Source organism: Vulpes lagopus, chromosome 1, assembly GCF_018345385.1.
Source record: "Vulpes lagopus strain Blue_001 chromosome 1, ASM1834538v1, whole genome shotgun sequence".
NCBI classification, from domain to species: domain Eukaryota; kingdom Metazoa; phylum Chordata; class Mammalia; order Carnivora; family Canidae; genus Vulpes; species Vulpes lagopus.
This window is the reverse complement of record NC_054824.1, coordinates 81,166,818-81,189,386: the sequence shown is the minus strand read 5'-3', so window position 1 is coordinate 81,189,386 and position 22,569 is coordinate 81,166,818. Positions and strand designations below refer to the sequence as shown.

At 38.2% G+C, this 22,569-nt stretch overlaps 1 protein-coding gene across 5 annotated transcripts in view; it reads left to right on the top strand.

Annotated features, from left to right (window-relative positions):
- The window catches only part of CFAP91 (cilia and flagella associated protein 91), a 108,833-nt gene that overhangs the window by 10,258 nt on the left and 76,006 nt on the right, over nt 1-22,569 (top strand). For all 5 annotated transcript variants that reach the window (XM_041752845.1, XM_041752853.1, XM_041752827.1 and 2 more), the window contains one exon: nt 2,876-2,932. In XM_041752845.1, the coding sequence (XP_041608779.1) occupies nt 2,876-2,932 (57 nt within the window). The remainder of the gene's footprint in view (nt 1-2,875; nt 2,933-22,569) is intronic.

Genomic DNA, 22,569 nt, shown 5'->3' with positions numbered 1-22,569 from the left:
TTTCCCCATTCTCACTGGTGTGAGGTGGTATCTCATTATGGTTTTGATTTGTATTTCCCTGATGGCAAGTGATGCAGAGCATTTTCTCATGTGCATGTTGGCCATGTCCATGTCTTCCTCTGTGAGATTTCTCTTCATGTCTTTTGCCCATTTCATGATTGGATTGTTTGTTTCTTTGGTGTTGAGTTTAATAAGTTCTTTATAGATTTTGGAAACTAGCCCTTTATCTGATAGGTCATTTGCAAATATCTTCTCCCATTCTGTAGGTTGTCTTTTAGTTTTGTTGACTGTATCCTCTGCTGTGCAAAAGCTTCTTATCTTGATGAAGTCCCAATAGTAGTTCATTTTTGCTTTTGTTTCTTTTGCCTTCGTGGATGTATCTTGCAAGAAGTTACTGTGGCCAAGTTCAAAAAGGGTGTTGCCTGTGTTCTCCTCTAGGATTTTGATGGAATCCTGTCTCACTTTTAGATCTCTCATCCATTTTGAGTTTATCTTTGTGTATGGTGAAAGAGAGTGGTCCAGTTTCATTCTTCTGCATGTGGATGTCCAATTTTCCCAACACCATTTATTGAAGAGACTGTCTTTCTTCCAATGGATAGTCTTTCCTCCTTTATCGAATATTAGTTGACCATACAGTTCAGGGTCCACTTCTGGATTCTCTATTCTGTTCCATTGATCTATGTGTCTGTTTTTGTGCCAGTACCACACTGTCTTGATGACCACAGCTTTGTAGTACAACCTGAAATCTGGCATTGTGATGCCCCCAGCTATGGTTTTCTTTTTTAAAATTCCCCTGGCTATTCGGGGTCTTTTCTGATTCCACACAAATCTTAAAATAATTTGTTCTAACTCTCTGAAGAAAGTCCATGGTATTTTGATAGGGATTGCATTAAACGTGTAAATTGCCCTGGGTAACATTAACATTTTCACAATATTAATTCTGCCAATCCATGAGCATGGAATATTTTTCCATCTCTTTGTGTCTTCCTCAATTTCTTTCAGAAGTGTTCTATAGTTTTTAGGGTATAGATCCTTTACCTCTTTGGTTAGGTTTATTCCTAGGTATCTTATGCTTTTGGGTGCAATTGTAAATGGGATTGACTCCTTAATTTCTCTTTCTTCAGTCTCATTGTTAGTGTATAGAAATGCCATTGATTTCTGGGCATTGATTTTGTATCCTGCCATGCTACCAAACCGCTGTATGAGTTCTAGCAATCTTGGGGTGGAGGCTTTTGGGTTTTCTATGTAGAGTATCATGTCATCGGCGAAGAGGGAGAGTTTGACTTCTTCTTTGCCAATTTGAACGCCTTTAATGTCTTTTTGTTGTCTGATTGCTGAGGCGAGGACTTCCAGTACTATGTTGAATAGCAGTGGTGAGAGTGGACATCCCTGTCTTGTTCCTGATCTTAGGGGAAAGGCTCCCAGTGCTTCCCCATTGAGAATGATATTTGCTGTGGGCTTTTCGTAGATGGCTTTTAAGATGTTGAGGAAAGTTCCCTCTATCCCAACACTCTGAAGTGTTTTGATCAGGAATGGATGCTGTATTTTGTCAAATGCTTTCTCTGCATCTAATGAGAGGATCATATGGTTCTTGGTTTTTCTCTTGCTGATATGATGAATCACATTGATGGTTTTACGAGTGTTGAACCAGCCTTGTGTCCCGGGGATAAATCCTACTTGGTCATGGTGAATAATTTTCTTAATGTGTTGTTGGATCCTTGGCTAGTATCTTGTTGAGAATTTTTGCATCCATGTTCATCAGGGATATTGGTCTGTAATTCTCCTTTTTGGTGGGGTCTTTGTCTGGTTTCGGAATTAAGGTGATGCTGGCCTCATAGAACGAATTTGGAAGTACTCCATCTCTTTCTATCTTTCCAAACAGCTTTAGTAGAATAGGTATGATTTCTTCTTTAAACGTTTGATAGAATTCCCCTGGGAAGCCATCTGGCCCTGGACTCTTGTGTCTTGGGAGGTTTTTGATGACTGCTTCAATTTCCTCCCTGGTTATTGGCCTGTTCAGGTTTTCTATTGCTTCCTGCTCCAGTTTTGGTAGTTTGTGGCTTTCCAGGAATGCGTCCATTTCTTCTAGATTGCCTAATTTATTGGCGTATAGCTGTTCATAATATGTTTTTAAGATCGTTTGTATTTCCTTGGTGTTGGTAGTGATCTCTCCTTTCTCATTCATGATTTTATTAATTTGAGTCTTCTCTGTGAGCAACCTCCTTATAGAAGTTTTATAATGCTGACTTTTTAGAGAAATGGCAAATTTTTCTTTAAATATTTTATTTATTTGTTTGTTTGTTTGTTTATTTATTTATGAGAGACAGTGAGAAGGAGAGAGAGCATAAGCAGGGAGAGGAGCAGAGAGAGAGGGAGAAGCAGAATCCCCACTGAGCAAGAAGCCTATGACTAAGTGGGGCTCCACTGGATCCCACAATCCTGAGATTATGACCTGAGCCAAAGGCAGAAGCTTAACCAACTGAGCCAGCCAGGCGCCCCGAGAAATGTTAAATTTTTAACACAGGGATGCCTGGGTGGCTCAGAGGTTGAGCATCTGCCTTTGGCCCAGGGAATGATCCTGGGGTCCCAGGATGGAGTCCTACACTGGGCTCCCTGCAGGGAGCCCGCTTCTCCCTCTGCCTGTGTCTCTGCCTCTCAATCTGTGTCTCTCATGAATAAGTAAATAAAATCTTAAAAAAGAAACACAAAACAGAAATCTCCCCACTCTTTAGTGATTTTGTGCCCAGATTTGAGGATTACCAGTATGGGATATTCAAGCTCACTGATTTTCAAGGATGAATATGGGAGTTAGAGTAAAGCTCAGAGAGTACACATTGCAAAAGTCCCATGCATTTGTGTTCTTCTTTCTCTGCAGGCCTTTCCTTCCATTTCATCAACATGTGCCCTTCAATGTTGTTTTTGCAGCAACCAAGTAAGTAACCATTATTTTACAACTATTTTTCTAGTTTATTTATTGCTTGTTCCCATATTTGTTACAGAATTCCAATATTTTTCAAATTCCAGATCACAAAACGTTAGAAAGTCATGACATATCTTACTGGGGCATGGACAGCATTTTTAGGAAACGAGATAGAAAATAACCCAAAGCGTCAGATATATTGAGGATAATTGTGGTTTTTTTTGCTAATAACTTCTGTTTTGGGTAGATATATATACATAAGTTCATATGTCATGGTTATGATGTAAAATGTATTTATTATATGGTATGGTAAATAAAAGTTTAAAAATGTTTTAATTACCCTCTTTTGCATCCCTGAAACACACACTTATTTGGCTATAGCTATTTAGCATTTTATCAGGAAAACTAGGGGCACTGTGATCCCGGGGTCCTGGGATTGAGTCTTGCATCTGGCTTCCCTAGGGGAGCCTGCTTCTTCTTCAGCTTGTGTCTCTGCCTCTCTCTCTGTGTCTCTCATGAATGAGTAAATAAAATCTTTTTAAACATATTTTTAATGTATTTATTAGAGTGTGTATGAGTGGGGCAGGGTGGGGGGAAACAGAGGGAGAGAGATAAGCAGACTCCCCATTTAGCAGGAAGCCCAATGCAGGGCTTGATCCCAGGATGCTGGGATCATGATCTAAGCCAAGGGCAGATGCTTAACTGACTGAGCCACCCAGGTGCCCCTGTCTTCTGATTTTTTTTAAGACTGTGCATGGATACCTTTGGCTCTTCTATAGATGGAGAGTGAATTTCTCACCCTCTCCCTAAAGAGAGCAACTTTATGTGGTGTCAGTTTGCCCAGGGACAGCTGCAGACTTGTTTTCAGTGAAACACTCTGTATGAGAAAAGAGGTACATATGAGATCAGTAGATCCCTATAGATTCGTTTGATAATTTTTTACAAGCAGACTTACTGGATCACCTTCTTTGGAGTTAATAATTACATTAGGTCTAAAAGTTTTTCAGTTAATCTTGGGGAGTTCTAAGGTCTATGGTGATGAACACTAGGCCTCTTCTTTTGTAAATAACTGTGACAAGAGGGACATCCTCTAAGAATTAAACCATAACAGTTGACATCTTAGATACTCTCTTTCTTAGAACTTTTAGAGGAATTAATCAGTATCCCTAAATGAAGTCAACTCTGGAATTCTGGCAGGGTTGAATTTTTGAGCAATGAGGATAATCCATCCTAGGTTAGAGGGATGGACTTGTCTGGGGGACCAGCTGCCTTCTCCAGGCATACCTTTTCATGGTTAGCTGATGGAGTCTTTACTTTGGACTCATGTAGGCATCTTGGTAAAAAGGATAAAAAGTTAATATTTTTAAAAAGTTCAGTGGTGGTTATTCCACATGTAAGGAGCTTGGCAGTTGCCATTTGTCCTAAAAACAAGTAAAAAGCTGAACAAACTGAAAAAAGCAACAACTTTTTTTGGATCTGTAGGAAAGGGGAGGATTTAGGGTAAATTGCTGCCCTCAGAGAGTCAGACAGGTTATCTATTTATTTTTTTAAATATTTTATTTATTTATTCATGAGAGAGAGAGAGAAAGAGAGAGAGAGAGAGAGGCAGAGACACAGGCAGAGGGAGAAGCGGGCTCCATGCAGGGAGCCTGATGTGAGACTCGATCCTGGGACTCCAGGATCACGCCCTGGGCTGATCACCAAAGGCAGGCACCAAACCGCTGAGCCACCCAGGGATCCCCAAGAGTCAGACAGGTTAATACAAGGAGGCATGGCTTCCCAGAATCCCAGAGATTCATGAGCAGAAATCACGCCAGAAACCAAGTCCAGGTAGGAAAACCTGAACAATAATTTATTAATTGCTGGAGGCTCTGAAAATTAAAATTCTAGGAGGACCTAGTCACTGGTGTTCCCACAATTCTATGAGATGAGATTTACCTCTGAGAGCTCAACTAGCTTATCACAGTAAATATTGGAAATCACAGTAAATATTGAAAAAAACCCTCGTGCTTTGAATTGGGGGAATGGAAAAGGAACCATTTTGAAATATGCCAGAGCACTCTGTTCTTAACAAGGTCAGCTGTTAGGAGAAACTAGTTAACCAGAGCCTAACCTGATGGATTATTAGAGCCTAACTGACCTGGTGGAAGGAAAATATGCAACTCTCCCCTCACCTAGAGGGGAGAGAAAAAAACTGAGAAACACTTAAGTTCACAGTCCCTATGCACAGGCTCACCAAAAGACTGTAACATTATCATGGGACGATAGAACACTTATCTTCCCCCTCCTCCCCATCTCACCACCACATTACTAAAGGCCTATTTATAGTAGTTCTTTTTACCCAGTACATTATGTGTCACAGTCAAAAAACAAAAGGCACACTAGAAGGCAAAAAGCACAATTTAAAGACACAGCATAAGCTGTAGAACTAGACATGGCAGGTATGTTGGAATTATCAGATCAGGAATTTAAAACAACTATGATTAACATGCTAAGGGGCTCTAGTGGGTAAAATGAGTAGCATGCAAGATCAGATAGACAATGTCAGCAGAGGAAAGGAAATTTTAACTGAAAAAAGAATGCTGGAAATCAAAACTCTGACAGAAATGAAGAATACCCTTGATGGGTTCATTAGTAGGCAGGATACCACTTAGGAAAGAATTTGGAGCTAGAAGTTATAACCATAGAAAGCTATACAACTGGGAAGCAAAGAGAATAAAGACACAAAGACTGAAAAAAAAAAAAGGAGTAGAATAGCCAAGAACTTCGGACAACAACAAAAATATAATAAATGCGTAATGGAAATACCAGAAGAGAGAAAGGAACAGAAGACATATTTGAAACAATGACTGAGGATTTTCCCCAAATTAATGTAAAACACCAAACTACAGAGTTAGGCAGCCCAGAAAACACCAAGCAGGATAAATAAAGAAGTACACTGAAGCATATCATATTCAAACTAAAGAAAATCAAAGATAAAGAAAAAATTTTGACAGAATCTAGAGGACAAAAATACCTATAGAGGAACAAAGATGAGAATTACTTCTGATTTCTCAGAAATCATGTGAGCAAAAAGAGAAAGAAGTGAAAATTTCAAGTGTTGAGAGAAAAAAAAATCAACCTAGAATTCTGTATCCTATGAAATGACCTTCAAAAGTGAAGGAGAAAGAAAAACTTTCTCAGACAAACAAAAATTGAGGGAATTTGTTGCCATTAGATCTACATTGCTAGAAATGTTAAAAGAAGTTCATTAGAGAGAATGAAATAATAAAGGTCAGAAACTTGGATCTGCGTAAAGAAAAGATTGAATAAATGAAGGTAAAATGAAAGGTTTTATTTTCTATTTTATTTTATTTATTTATTTATTTAAAAAAATATTTTATTTATTTATGCACGAGAGACACAGAGAGAGGCAGAGGGAGAGGCAGGCTCCTCGCTGGGAGCCTGATGGTGGGACTTGATCCTGGGACTCCAGGATGTCGACCTGAGCCAAAGGCAGACAATCCACCACTGAGCCACTAGGTGCCCCAAAAGTTTTATTTTTTTAATCTAACAGTTGACAGTTTGTTCAAAATAATAGCAACAATGTATTTGGAAACATATACAATCACTACACATACAGTTGACCCTTGAAAATATGGTGATTAGGGGCACTGACTCATGCATATTAGAAAATCCATGCATAACTTTTGACTTCCCTAAAACTTAACTTGTAGCCTACCCTTACCAATAATATAAACAGTTCATTAACATACATATTTTGTATTTTATATATATTATATACTATATATTTATAATAAAGTGAGCTAGAGAAAAAAATTTCAAAATCTTAAAGAGAAAATACATTTACAGGACTGTACTGTATTTAAAAAAAAATTTAGGCAGCCCAGGTGTCTCAGTGGTTTAGCGCCGCCTTTAGCCCAGGGCGTCATCCTGGAGATCTGGGATTGAGTCCCACGTCAGGTTCCCTGCATGGAGCCTGCTTCTCCCTCTGCCTATGTGTCTGCCTCTCTCTCTGTGTCTCTCATGAATAAATAAATAAAATCTGAAAAAAATTTTTTAGTTATTTATTCATGAGAGACATACAGAGAGATGGAGAGACACAGGGGGATTCAGGATCCCTGCAGCAATCCTGATGCGAGTCTCGATCCCAGGATCCCAGCATCATGCCCTGACCCGAAGGCAGATGCTCAACCACTGAGCCACCCAGGTGCCCAGTACTGTACTGTATTTATGAAAAAATCCATGTATAGATGGATCCATGGTATTAAAACCTGTGTTGCTTAAGGGTCAATTGTGTGTGTGTGTGTGTGTGTGTGTGTGTGTGCGTGCGTCCGCACGTGCTTATATAAGTAAAATGAATGACAGGAATGATAAACAGATGGAAAAATTAGGATTATTTTGTTATTATATAACAGTCTGCTCTCAGAGCACAATGGAACTAAACTAGAAATTAATTAACAGAAGGGTAACAGAGAATTCCTGAATATATAGAGATTAAGTGATGTATTTGCAAATAACACAAGAGAGAAAGAAGAAATCTCAACAGAAGTAAAAAAAAATATTTTGAACCTTGTGAAAATGATGATACAATTTAATCAGAATTTAGGGTGCAGTGAAAGCAGTGCTTAGAGGGAAATTTATAGCATTAAATTCATATATTAGAAAAGAAGAACTAAAGCCAGTCATCTAAGCTTTTATCTTAGGAAATTAGAAAAAGAAGAGCAGATTAAATCCAAAGCAAGAAAAGAAAGGAAATAAGAATTAGAGCACAAATCAATGGAATTGATCAATGAAATCAATAGAAAAAAAAATCAGTGAAACCAAGAGCTGGTTCTTCAAGAAGGTTACTAAAATTAATACCTCTAGCCAGGATAACTGAAAAAATAAAAAGAGAGAGAGAGAGAGGACACAACTTACTAATATCAGAAATAAAGGAATAGATTCTATTGACATTAAAAAGATAATGGAATACAATGAATAACTATGCTGCAAATTTGATAACCTTGATGAAAAGTCAAATTACCTGAGGTGCTGCATCTGTTAAGTGTCTGCCTTGAGCTCAGGTTGTGATCCCAGGGTCCTGAGATTGAGCTCTGCATCATCAGGTTCCCTGCTCAGTGGGGGAATTTGCTTTTCCCTCTCCCTCTGCCTCTTACGCTTCTTCCCTGTTTGTGCTCTTTTTCTTACTCTGCTCTCTCTTATAAATAAATAAAATCTTTTTAAAAAGACTAATTACTTGAAAGACACAATCTGTCAAAACTCACACAAGAAGAAGCAGATAATGTGAACAGACTTCTATCTATTAAGGAAATTGAATCAATAATTAATAACCAAAACATAAAGGACCAGATTCAGATGGGTCTACTGATGAATTCTTCCAAACACTTAAGGAAAAAATGATACCATTCTCCACAATCTCTTTTATTTTTTTTTTATTTTTTTTTTTTTTATGATAGTCACAGAGAGAGAGAGAGAGAGAGAGGCAGAGACACAGGCAGAGGGAGAAGCAGGCTCCATGCACCGGGAGCCCGATGTGGGATTCGATCCCGGGTCTCCAGGATCGCGCCCTGGGCCAAAGGCAGGCGCCAAACCGCTGCGCCACCCAGGGATCCCCCACAATCTCTTTTAGATAATAGAAGAAGAGGGAATACTTTCTAACTTTATGAGGCCAGAATTATTCTAAATCCAAAATCAGACAAAGACATTAAAAGAAAACAGTATGCCAGAGAGCATAGGCACAAAAATCCTCAACAGAATATTAGCAAATGAAATCCAACAGTGTATAAAAAGTTATACATCACGACCAGGCTGATGCAAGGCTGTTCAGCATTTGGAAATCAATTAGTGTAATCCATCATATTAACAGGCTAAACAAGAAAAACCACACAGTCATATTAATAGAGGCAGAAAAGTATTTGACAATATCCAATACCCATTCATGATAAAAAAAAATTGAGTAAACTAGGAATAGAAGGAAACTTCCTCAACTTGATAAAGAACATGCACAGAAACCCTACAGCATAGTTAATGATGAGAAACTCAAAGCTTTTCCACAAAGATCAGGAACAAGGCAAAGATGTCTCTTTTCACCTCTCCTTTTCAACATCACAGATATTCTAGCTAATGTAACAAAACAAGAAAAGGAAGTAAAATTTATATGGATTGGGAAGGAAGAAATGTCTTTGTTAGCAGATGTTATGTTCATCTATGTAGAAAGGGAAAAAAGGACTAAAAAAACTGGAACCGTAAGTGATTATAGTAAGGCTATAGGCTACAAGGTTAACATATAAAAAGTCTATTGCTTTCCTATATACCAGCAGTGAAAACATGGGATTTAAAATTAAAAATACAATACCACTTACATTACCATAAAAATGAAATATTTAGGTATAAATCCAATAAAATGCAAGATCTGTAGGAGGAAAACTATGAAACTTCAATGAAAGAAATCAAAGAAGAACTAAATAAGTGGAGAGATATTCCATGTTCTTGAATGGAAAGACTCAATATTGTCAAGGTGTCAGGTCTTTCCAACTTGATCTATAGATTTAATGTAATCTCAATCAAAGTCCCTGCAAGTTAGTCTATGGATATCAACAAACTGGTTCTAGAACCTATATGAATAGGTAATATGTGTTGACAGTAGCCAACACAATATTGAAGGAGAAGAACAAAGTTGAAGGACTGACAATACCTGACTTCAAGACCTACTATTAAGCTATAGTAATCAAGACAGAGTGGTATTGCAGAAAGAATAGATCAGTGAAACAGAATAGGGAGCCCAGAAGTAAGCCTACTTAAATATAATCAACTAATTATTTAACAAAAAGAACAAAAACAATACAATGGAGCAAAGATAGTCTTGAAAAGATGCTGGGATAATAGGACATCTACGTGCAAAAAAAGAAAAAAAAAAAAAAAAGAAAAGAAAAAGAAAAAAAATCCAGACACAGACCTTATACCTTTCACAAAAATTAATTCAAAACGGATCACAGATCTCAATGTAGAATGCAAAACTGTCATGTTCTTAGAAGATAATATAGGAAAAAAGCAAGATGACCTTGAGTATGGCAATGACTGTTTAGCTATAATACCAAAGGTACAATCCTTTTAAGAAATGATGGATGATCTGGACTTTATTTAAATTAAAAGCTTCTGGTTTTTTGAGCAAAGATGACAGAGTAGTAGGGGGACCCTAGTCTTACCTCATCCCTTGAACACTGATAAATATCAAGTTGTTCTGAACACCCAAGAAATCTGAGTACTGACAGAATAGAGTGAACAACCAGAGGGAAAGAAGAGGCCACGTTATGGAAGGTAGGAGGTGTGGAGATGTGATGTGAGGGAGAGAGGGGTGGAGGGTATTGCAGAGGGGATGGAGCCCTGATCATGGGAGAGAGGCAAGGGGGGTTTTGCATAGGGGATCACACAAGGAAAACATTTCCCAAAGCCATTGACTGGGAAAAGGAGAGAGGCTAATTATTGTGTTTTAAACAGCCAATGGAACTCCAAGGCTGAAGTTTTAGAGTTCCATGCTGTCACTGGTGTGGATCCTAGGTAGGTGCTGAAGTGCTCCTGTGAAGAAGGAGGGCAGAGAGCCTGGGAGCACATGGTGTGATCTGAGGATCCCCTGGGAGAGAAGCACTGAGAGAGATGGTTCGCCCTTCTTGGAGTGCATCTGAGACAAGTGGGGGTCAAAAGAGGTGGCAGGCACCATTATGCTCCCTCACCCCTTAGCTTAGACACAGACATCTGCTGAGGGTGGCTAACCTGGACACTGGCTTTTTGTTTTGCTTTACTCCAAACTCTTGTGCATTCATGCTACTTCTGGGACAAACCTGTAGCAGCCCCAGTGTGGCAAGACCCTCCCCCAGAGGACTGGCATAGGTCCAAGCCACACCAGGTCCCTAAAGTTTTGGAACTTTAAAACTCAACCAGCCTGCCTGGAATAAAACACAGGTACCCTGCACTGCTGGGTGGGCAGACATCTGGACACAGAGTGAAGGGAGGGATCTGAGGGACACCTCGGACACAGGGGTGTCTGAGGGGAGATTGTTCTTCTCTGAGGGCTTCCTAGAGAGTGGTGGGCATGAACTCCCCTCTCTAGGATGGGGGAGAGGAACTCCCCTCAACCTAAACTAACTTCAGTAAGCAGCATATACCAATAGTTGCAGCATAAACTGCTTACACCAAGCCCTGCCTCCCTGTACTATGCAGGTCTTTCTTTCTTTCTTTCTTTCTTTCTTTCTTTCTTTCTTTCTTTCTTTCTTTCTTTCTTATGCAGGTGTTTCTTTACTAGAACAAATGTGCCTGAGAATCTGAGCAGCAGGCCCCTCCCCCAAAAGACCAGTGTAAATCCCCTGTACACACCAAATTTACTGACTATAGAATGCTGCAAAGCATCAGGTTTCTTTTAACAAGCAGACCTGAGCACACCTAGTTAAAACTCCCCACACTCTGCCCAAGGTCCAAACAGTCCCCACTGTTGAGGTGAGATGAAACTGTGGAGGACTGACCTGAGGGAAAGAGCAGCCAAAACACAGCAGCAGAGTGCACACAGCATATACCAGAGATGCTTCATGAAGTGCCAGGCCCTGAACAGCATATGAGGCCATTACTCTCAGGAACAGGAAACCTAATAGGCTTTCTTAACACACAGAAGAAGACAGAGCCCTAGATAAATGTCAAGAGGGAGGAATTCATCCCAAAAGAGAACAAGAAAAGGTCATAGCCAGGGATCTCACTGAAAGAGATATAAGTAATATGCCTGATTCAGAATTTAAAACAACAATAATAAGGATACTAGCTGGACTTGAGAAAAGCACAGAAGACACCAGCGAGCCCCTTACCACAGGATAAAAAACCTAAAAACTAGTCAGGCTGAAATAAAAAAATTCTATAACTGAGATATGAAACTCACTGGATGTAATGACCGCAAAGATGGAAGAAACAAAGAAATGAATAAGTGATATAGAAGATAAAATTACTGAAAATAATGAAGCTGAAAAGAAGAGGAGAAGAAAAATTGGATCATGAATACAGACTTAGGGGACTCAGTGACTCCACAAAGCATATAACAATCTTTTCATAGGAATCCCAGAAGAAGAAGAGAGGGGAAAAGGAGCAGAAGGTTTATTTGAGGAGATTTAGCTGAAAACTTTCCTAACCTGGGGAAGGAAACAAATATCCAAATCCAGGAGGCATAGAGAACTCCCATCAAAATCAACAAAAACAGGCCAACACCAAAACATATTATAATAAAATTTGCAAAATACAGAGATAAGGAAAAAATCCTAAAAGCATCAAGAGAAAAGAAATCCCTAACTTTTTTTTTTTTAAATTTATGATAGTCACAGAGAGAGAGAGAGAGAGAGGCAGAGGGAGAAACAGGCTCCATGTACCGGGAGCCCGACGTGGGACTCGATCCCGGGTCTCCAGGATTGCGCCCTGGGCCAAAGGCAGGTGCCAAACTGCTGCGCCACCCAGGGATCCCAAGAAATCCCTAACTTACAAAGGAACACAAGTAAGGTTAGCAGCAGATCTCTCCACAGAAACTTGGCAGGCCAGAACAGTCACATGATATATTCAATGTACTGAATGGAAAAATATGCAGCCAAGAATACTCTATCTAGCAAGACTGTCATTCAGAGTAGAAGGAGAGATAGTTTCCCAGGCAAACAAAATCTAAATGAGTTCTTCACCATTAAACCAGCCCTGCAAGAAATTTTAAAGGGGACTCTTTGAGTAGGAAAGAAAGACCAAAAGTAATGAAGACTCAAAAGGAATAAGGACAAAACAAGCAATACAATGGCACTGAATTCATATCTATTAGTAATTACTCTGAATGTAAATAGACTAAATGCTTCAATCAAAAGACATAAGGTACTAGAATGGATTAACTAAACAAGACCCATCTAGATGCTGCCAACCAGAGACTCACATTAGACCTAAGGCACCTACAGACTGAAAGTGAAGGGATGGAGAACCACTTATCCTGCCAATGGACATCAAAAGAAAGCCAGAGTAGCCATACTTCTATCAAAGTAGATTTTAAATAAAAGACTATAACAAGAGTTGAAGAAAGGCACTGTATCATAATAAAGGGATCTATCCAACAAGAAGAGCTAACAATTGTAAATATTTATGCCCCTAACTTGGGAGCACCCAGATATATAAAACAATAACAAACATAAAGGAATTCACTGATAATAATACAATAATAGTAGGGGACATTAATACCACACTTACAGCAATAGACAGATCATGGAATCATAAAGTCAACAAGGAAACAATGGATTTTAATGACACACTGGACCAGATGGACTTATATCTGGTCAGAACATTTTATTCTAAAGCAGCAGGATACACATTCTTTTTGGGTACACATAGAACATTCTCCAGAATATATCATATACCAGGTCACAAATCAGGTCTCTTTTTTTTTTAATTTTTATTTATTTATGATAGAGAGAGAGAGAGAGAGAGAGAGAGAGGCAGAGACACAGGCAGAGGGAGAAGCAGGCTCCATGCACTGGGAGCCCAACGTGGGACTCGATCCCAGGTCTCCAGGATCGCGCCCTGGGCCAAAGGCAGGCGCTAAACCGCTGCGCCACCCAGGGATCCCACAAATCAGGTCTCAACAAGTTCAAAAAGACTGAGATCATACCATGCATATTTTCTGACCAAAACATGAAACTCAAAGTCAACCACAAGAAAAAATTTGGAAAGACCACAAATACATGGAGTTTAAAGAACATCCTACCAAAGAATGAATGAGTTAACCAGGAAATTAAAGAAGAAATAAAAAATACACAGAAACATGAAAATGAAAACATAATGGTCCACAACCTTTGGAATGCAGCAAAAGCAATTATAAGAGGGAAGTATGTAGCAAGTAAGGCCTACCTTAAGAAGAAGAAAAATCTCAAATACACAACCTAACCTTACACCTAAAAGGGGTAGGAAAAGAACAAATGAAGCCTAAAGCCAGCAGAAGAAGGGAAATAATAAAGATTAGAACAAAAATAAATGATACAGAAATTTAAAAAACCAAACAGGACAGATCAATAAAACCAGGAGCTGGTTCTTTGAAAGAATAAAAGTGATAAGTCCTTAGCCGGACTTATCAAAAAGAAAAGAATAAAGACCCAAATAAATACAATTACAAACGAGAGGGAGAGATCACAACCAATAGTACAGAAATAGAAATAATTATAAGAGAATATTTTGAGGGGATCCCTGGGTGGCTCAGCAGTTTAGCGCCTGCCTTTGGCCCAGGACGTGATCCTGAAGTCCCAGGATCGAGTCCCGTGTCAGGCTCCCTGCATGGAACCTGCTTCTCCCTCTGCCTGTGTCTCTGCCTCTCTCTGTCTCTCTCTCTCTGTCTATCGTGAATAAATAAAAAAAATCTTTAAAAAAAGAATATTTTGAGAAATTATTTGCCAACAAATTGGGCAATCTGGAAAAAAAAATGGATAAATTCCTAGAATCATTTAAACTACCAACACAGAAGCAGGAAAAAATAGAGAATTTGAACAGAACCACAACTAGCAAAGAAACTGATTCAGTAATCAAAAATATCCTAACAAACAAAAGTCTAGGGCCAGGTGGCTTCCCAGGGGAATTCTATCAAACATTTAAAGAAGAGTTAATACCTATTCTTTGAAGCTGTTCCAAAAAATAGAAATGGAAAGAAAACTTCCAAACTCATTCTATGAGGCCAGCATTACCTTGGTTCCAAAACCAAAGGCCTCACTAGAAAGCATTACAGGCCTATATCCCTGATAAATATGGATGCAAAAATTCTCAACAAGATAGTGCAAATTGAATCCAACAGTACTTTATTTTTTAATTTTTTAAAAAGATTTTATTTATTTATTTGAGAGAGAGAATGACAGAAAGCATGAATGGGGTGAAGGGCAGAGGAAAAGCAGCCTCCCTGCTGAGCCAGGAGCCCAGTGTGGGGCTCAATTCCAGGACTCCAGGATCATGACCTGGGCTGAAAGCAGACGCTCAGCCTACTGAACCACCCAGGCACTCCCAACAGTACTTTAAGGAATTATTCACCATGACCAAGTGGGATTTATTCCTGGGCTGCAAGGTGGTTAAATATTCACAAATCAATCAACATGATATACTGCATTAATAAAAATAAGGAAAAGAACCATATAATCCTCTCAATAGATACAGAAGAAGTATTTGACAAAGTACAGCATCCATTCATGATAAAAGCCCTCAACAAAGTAGGGATAGATGGGACATACCTCAATATCATAAAGGCCAGATACAAAAGACCCGCAGGTAATATCATCCTCAGTGGGGAAAAACAGAACTTTTCCTCTACAATCGAGAACAAGACAGGGATGTCACTCTCATCTTTGCTATTTAAAGTAGTACTGAAAGTCCTTACCTCAGCAATCAGAAAACAAAAAGAAAAGGCATCCAAATGGGTAAGGAAGAAGTCAAACTTTCACTATTTATGGACAATATGTAGAAAACTCAAAAACTCCACCAAGAAATTGCCAGAACTGATATATAAATTTAGTAAGGTCACAGGATAAAAAAAAAATCAATGTACAGAAATTTGTTGCATTTCTATACACCAATAATGAAACAGCAGAAAGAAAAATCAAGGAACCAATCCCATTTACCATCACACCAAAACCATGATACCGAAGAATAAATCTAACCAAAGAGGTAAAAATCTATACTCTGGGGATCCCTGGGTGGTGCAGCGGTTTAGCACCTGCCTTTGGCCCAGGGCGCGATCCTGGAGACCCGGGATCGAATCCCACATCAGGCTCCTGGTGCATGGAGCCTGCTTCTCCCTCTGCCTGTCTCTCTCTCTCTCTCTCTGACTATCATAAATAAATAAAAAAATTAAAAAAAAAGAAATGACTCCTCTAAAAAAAAAATCTGTATTCTGAAAACTATAGAACATTAATGAAAAATTTAAGAAGACAGAAAGAAATGGAAAAACATTCTGTGCTCATGGATTGGGAGAGCAAATATTGTCGAAATGTCTATACCACCCAAAGCAATCTATACATTCAGTGCAATCCCTATCAAAATACCACTAGCATTTTTCACAGAACAAACAATCCTAAAACTTGTATGGAACTACAAAAGACCCTGAGTAGCCAAAGAAATCTTGAAAAGCAAAACTGGAGGCATCACAGTTCTGGAATTCAATTCAATTTATATTACAAAGCTGTAGTCACCAAGACAGGATGGTACTGGCACAAAAACAGACACAGAGATCAATGGAACAGAATAGAAGAGCCAGAAATGGACCCACAACTATATGGTTAACTGATCTTCAACAAAGCAGGACAGAATATCCAATGGAAAAAAGTCTCTTCGACAAATGATGTTGGAAAAACTGGACAGCAATGTGCAAAAGAATGAAACTGAACCACTTCCTTACACCATACACAAAAGTAAATTCAAAATGGATGAAAGACTTAAATACAAGACAGGAAATCATCAAAATCCTAGAGGATGACACAGGCAGCAGCCTCTTTGAGCGCAGCTGTAACAACTTCTTATAAGACATGTCTCCAAAGGCAAGGGAAACAAAAGCCAAATGAACTATTGGGACTTCATCAAGATAAAAAGCTTCTGCACAGCAAGGGAAACCATCAAGAAAACAAAGACAACCTGTGGAATGGGAGAAGATATTTGCAAATGACATATCTGATAAAGGGTTAGTGTCCAAAATCTATAGAGAACTTATCAAATTCAAAAAAACCCAAAACAAATAATCCAGTTAAGAAATGAGCAGAAGACGTGAATAGACATTTTTTTTTCCAAAGAAGATATCCAGATGGCTAATAGACATGAAAAGATGCTCAACCTCACTCATCATCAGGGAAATACAAGTGAAACCATGATGAGATACTACCTCAGACCTGTCAGAATGGCTAAAATTGACAAACAGGAAACAATAGATGTTGGTGAGGGAAAGGAACCCTCATGCATTGTTGGTAGGAATGAAAACTGGTGTAGCCACTCTGGGAAACAGTATGAAGGTTCCTCAAAAAGTAAAAATGGAAATTCCCTACAATCCAGCAATTGCACTACTATTATTTACCCAAAGGGCACAAAAATACTGATTTCAAACAATACATGTACCTGATATTTATAGAAGTATTATCAAGAATAGCCAAATTATAGAAAGAGCACAAATGTTCATTGACTGATGAATGGATAAAGAAGTTGTGGTACACACACACACACACACACACACACACTGGAATATTACTCAGCCATCAAAAAGAATGGCATCTTGCCATATGCAATGACATGGATGGAACTGGACTGTATTATGCTAAGCAAAATAAGTCAGTCAGAGAAATACCATTTGGTTTCATTGACATGTGGAATTTAAAAAATAAAATAGATGAACATGGGGGGAAAGACAGGCAAACCATAAAACAGACTCTTAACTACAGAGAACAAACTGAAGGTTTTTGGAAGGGAGGTGGGCAGGGGGATGGGCTAAATGAGTGATGAGTATTAAGCAAGGCACTTATTGTGATGAGCACTGGGTGTTATGTGTATGTGATGAATAACTAAATTCTGCTCCTGAAACTAATATTATACTGTATGTTAACTAAGTGGAATTTAAGTAAAAACTTAAAAAATAAATAAAATTAAAAACTTCTGCTATACAAAGGACAATGTCAATAAAATGAGAAGACAAGCCACAGACTGAGAGAAAATATTTGCAAAAGACATATCGGCAAAAGGACATTACTCAAACTATGTAGTGAACTGTTCAAACACAACAAGAAAAAGAATAACCTGATTTTAAAACAGGCCAGGGACCTTAACAGACACCTCACCAAAGAGGATATGCAGGTGGTGAATAAGCCTATGAAAAGATGCTTCACATGATGTGTCATTGGGGAAATGCAAATTGAAAAAACAATATGATGTCACTATGCATTTACTAGAATGGCCACTATCTGGGACACTGATAACACCAAATGTGGAGCCCTGGAAACCCTCATTCATTGCTGGTGGGAAATACAAAATGATACAGCCACTTCAGAAGACAGTTTGGCTGTTTCTTATAAAACTAAACATACTCTTACTATATGATCCAGCCATCATGCTCCTTGGTATTTACCAAAGGAGTTGAAAACTTATGTTTATACAAAACCTGCGCATAAACCCGTAGATGTTTATAGCAGCTTTACTCATAAATGCCAAGACTTAGAGGCAACCAAGATGTCCTTCAGCAGGTTGATGGATAAATAAACTATGGTATATTGAGACACTGTAATATGTTATTCATTACTAAAAAGAAATTAGCTATGAAGTCATGAGAAGGAGGTCATGGAGGAATCTTAAATGCATATTCCTAAAAGAAAGAAGCCAATTGGGAAAGGATATGTACTGTATGATTCCAACTCTATGACATTTTGGAAGTGGAGATTATAAAAGGATCATTGATTGCCAGGGGTTGGAGGGGTATGGATGAATAGAAGGAGCACAGAATTTTTAGGGTGGGGAAAATACTCTGTATGATGGATGCATGTTATTATATGTGTATACCATATACATAGGGATTTGTCCAAACCATAGAATATGTAATACCATGAGTGACCTCTAATATACACTATGGGGTGATTATGATGTGTAAATGTATATTCCTCAGCTGTAACAAATGTACCACTCTGGGTGGTATGTGTAGGGATATTGATAATGGAGCAGGCTATGTATGTGTGGAGCCAAAACATATATGGAAAATCTCTGTACCTTCCTCTCAGTTTTGTTGTGAATGTAAAACCACTCTGAAAACATTAAATCTTTAAAAAATACAAATAATCATTAGAGTTCATAATTACAGAATAGGATTTGCTACTTTGTGAAACCCCTCTTTGTGTTTAGTTTTGTTGGGGCTGGGAGGAAAATCTAGAAGACTGTGGATATGGCAGACAGTGCATGCTTTTCCATCTAGTGGAGGAGGAAGGGCCCGGGAGAGGGAACGGAGCAGAGGTAAGTGCTGTCGGCACACCAAACCTAGAATAAGTGAGTGTGTGGATGGGATCCAGGGCTCAAGCCACATAAGAAACAGGTATGGGGTCTTTCTGGGTTTTGAGTCCTGACTGAAGTTGGGGAGGGGTAGGAAATAGATCATTGTTCTTTCTTATTCCATTTATTCTCCCCTAAAACCAACTAAACTAGGTTGGAGAAAAATAACAAGTTAGAAAAGAAACTGTATTAAGTTACCATAGGACTTCTGTCAAAGTATCATTTCCCCTTTGTATCCTCTCCTCTGACCCACCTGTAAGGATCTTTTTTTTTTTTTTTTTTAAGATTTTATTTATTTATTCATGAAACACACACAGAGGCAGACACACAGGCAGAGGGAGAAGCAGATTCCCCACAGGGAGCCCAATGTGAGACTCATTTCCTGGACCCTGGGATCATGCCCTGAGCTCAACCACTGAGCTACCCAGGCATCCCCACCTAGAAGGATCTTAAATCATCAGAAAGCTTAGTCAGAGGATTCACTAGGCTTTATCACAATCTTAGCATATTTGATCAGATAGTTCAAGCATGTAATTTTTAATTTGGAAAACAGTTTATTCTCTTGATTCAAATGAATAGTGTTATATAGTAATAGTCATATGATCTGGGATGATATAAAGCTGATTTGAAGTTATTTCAACTAGAATTTTGGTGGTAGAATAATTTCTGCTGAAAACATAAATTATAAATACCTAAATTATCTACATAGGTTAGAAATCCATAGCAGCTGCTGAAAAATACCACTTAATTCCACTTAATACCACTTGAATTCAGCATTAACAATTTATTATTTTTTAAGATTTTATTTATTTATTCATGAGAGACAGAGAGAGGCAGAGACATAGGCAGAGAGAGAAGCAGGCACCCTGCAGGGAGCCCTATGTAGGACTCGATCCCAGGACCCTGGGATCGTGACCTGAGCCAAAGACAGATGCTCAAACACTGAGCCACCCAGATACCCCAGCATTAACAACAATTTAAAGTATTATTTCATTACAAGTTTAACCTTTCAGTAGGTGCTTCTTTCTAGCTGACTTGAAGTGCATTTTTCTTAGAGTTAAGCTCTATAAGTTTTGCTTATTATATTTTTTTGGCCAAAAAAATCACGTTTATTTCAGTAGTTCAAAGTGCAAATACAGCAAGTCAGTTCACAATGTTTCAAGATACAGTTTTAAGTATAATGAAAACTTGATATACAAAAATGAAAGGGTAAATAGCAGAAATAAAGCTCAATTTTTAAAAAAAATTCAAGTAACCCAAAAACCTTTAGACTAAAATATTCCATTTACAACAGTTCAGAAACGCCTTAATTTATAGATACCAGTAGTACATTGCAATCCAAAAGGACTTCTCAAAGGAGAATCACCCCAAACCAGTCAGCTCAGGACAAGAGTGGAAGTTCTTTGGGCGGCCTGTTTCTGTTTTGGCAACCTCACTCTCACTGTTGATTGATATGGTTCGACCCATGATACTTGGATGTTTAGGCAAATTCTAGAAAATATTTAAAGTTCAATATGAGGCCAACACCCTGATAAGAGATACTGAAATGGCTACCATATATTTGCAAGATTTTAAAGACCTATTTTATTTTATTATTTTATTATTGTTTATTTTTTAAAAGATTTTATTTATTTATTCATGACAGACACACACACGCACACACACACACAGAGAGAGAGAGAGAGAGAGAGAGAGAAAGGCAGAGACACAGGCAGAGGGAGAAGCAGGCTCCATGCAGGGAACCCGACATGGGACTTGATCCTAGGTCTCCAGGATTACACCGAAGAGTAAACTAAACTGCTGAGCCACCGAGGCTGCCCTAAAGACCAATTTTAACTTCAGGCCTATGGTGTTACTGGGAGAAAGACACAGATTGATAGTTCTTCCATTACTTAAAACCTTTCTGTAAGGTTAGCAACGTGGCCTTTACAACTTCCTCATGAAAATCATACTTCATTATATATTTACTTATTTCTACACACACAGAACTTTATGTAAAGTAGAAAAAGTTCCCACTAGGAAGATAATTAAAGGTTGTTAATGTTCTTTGTATCACTTAGCAGTCAAGACACATGTTTATTTCTGCTCTGCAGAAGCAATGTTAGCTATTTGCTTCAATTCAGGAAAGGTGTGTGTTTTCAGGATGGTTTAGATGAGATATTTATTGAGTCTTTTTCTCAATCTTCTTCATCATGATAGGCAGTAAATTGAGAGTCTGTTCTGAAAATTCTATCCCACCATGTAAATGTGGAAGCATAGTTTCCGATGAAGTTCATGTGGTGGAAATCATGATGCCGACAACCAGCAGAGAGAGGGATCAGATTTAAAGCATCTTGCCAAAAGCATATACCATCTTGGCATTCTTTCCCAATCATAAAATATATTAAAATACTCTGTAAAATAATAAGCTCCACAGATCAAAGGAAGCTGGATACAAAAGTGATTAAAGAGAAGTACTTTAAAACATTTCCACTGGTTTTCCCATGTTTCTGGTTTATCCTTTGGAATTTTGTACTTTTTCATGAAAGATATAAATTGAAACAAAAATCCAGGTAAACAGAACAAGAAATAAAGAACCTCATGAACTTCCAAGGATCCCCATGTTGCAATCTGGAACTTGTATAATTCTTCAACATATAGTTCCAAGCATTTTTAAATGGTTCTTGTAGAGGGTTCTCAGGTAAAAGTGAACCTACATACTCTACAGCCAAGGATGCTGAACTAAAGATGCTGATACTTTCATTTGTTACCATTTTTCAAATCTCTGCAGAAAGCCTTAGAATTCTGGCCAAGTGGTGGGAATGCCTGTTTTGCTTATTATAAACACCTCCCATTGCCTTTGACTATTTCTTAAAATGTTAATCTCTTTTTTTGCCATTGTATTTAGGTTTTTAAAGATGTGATTTAACATACTTCTACCAACTGGAAAACATATTCTTTTACATGGAAATGGCAATATTGTTTTAATAGTACTATATGTCTAGGTTTAAAAGAATAGAAAATTTAGAAAATGATGCACATGAAAAAAATTCTGTAGTCCTATCCAGAAATAATTGTTAATTTATTATATATCCATTTAGGCATTTTTCTATGCACAAAACCCAGTTTTTAAATATAAAAATGAGCTTCTGTTGTACATCCTGCTTTACAGTGTCTTTTGTTTCTACTTTACATTGAATCATGGACATTTTTGTATGTTCACAAATACTGATTACATTTTTACTTTTATTATTTTTTTAAAAGATTTTATTTATTTATTCACGAGAATATACAGAGAGAGAGAGAGAGAGGCAGAGACACAGGCAGAGGGAGAAACAGGCTCCATGCAGGGAGCCCGACACGGGACTTGATCCTGGGTTTCCAGGATCACTCCCTGGGCCGAAGGCAGAGCTAAACCGCTGAGCCACCCGGGCTGCCCGACATTTTTACTTTTAATAGCTGCATATATTCCATTATATGGTGCCATATTTTTTAAAGTAGTTTTTCTGTTGGTCATGATCATTTAAGTTTAACTTTTCTTGAAAAAGAGCCACATGAATAGATTGGAAAGATTTCTATGAAGTATGATTTAGTTAAAAAAGCAAGATGCAAAAATGCATTCATGT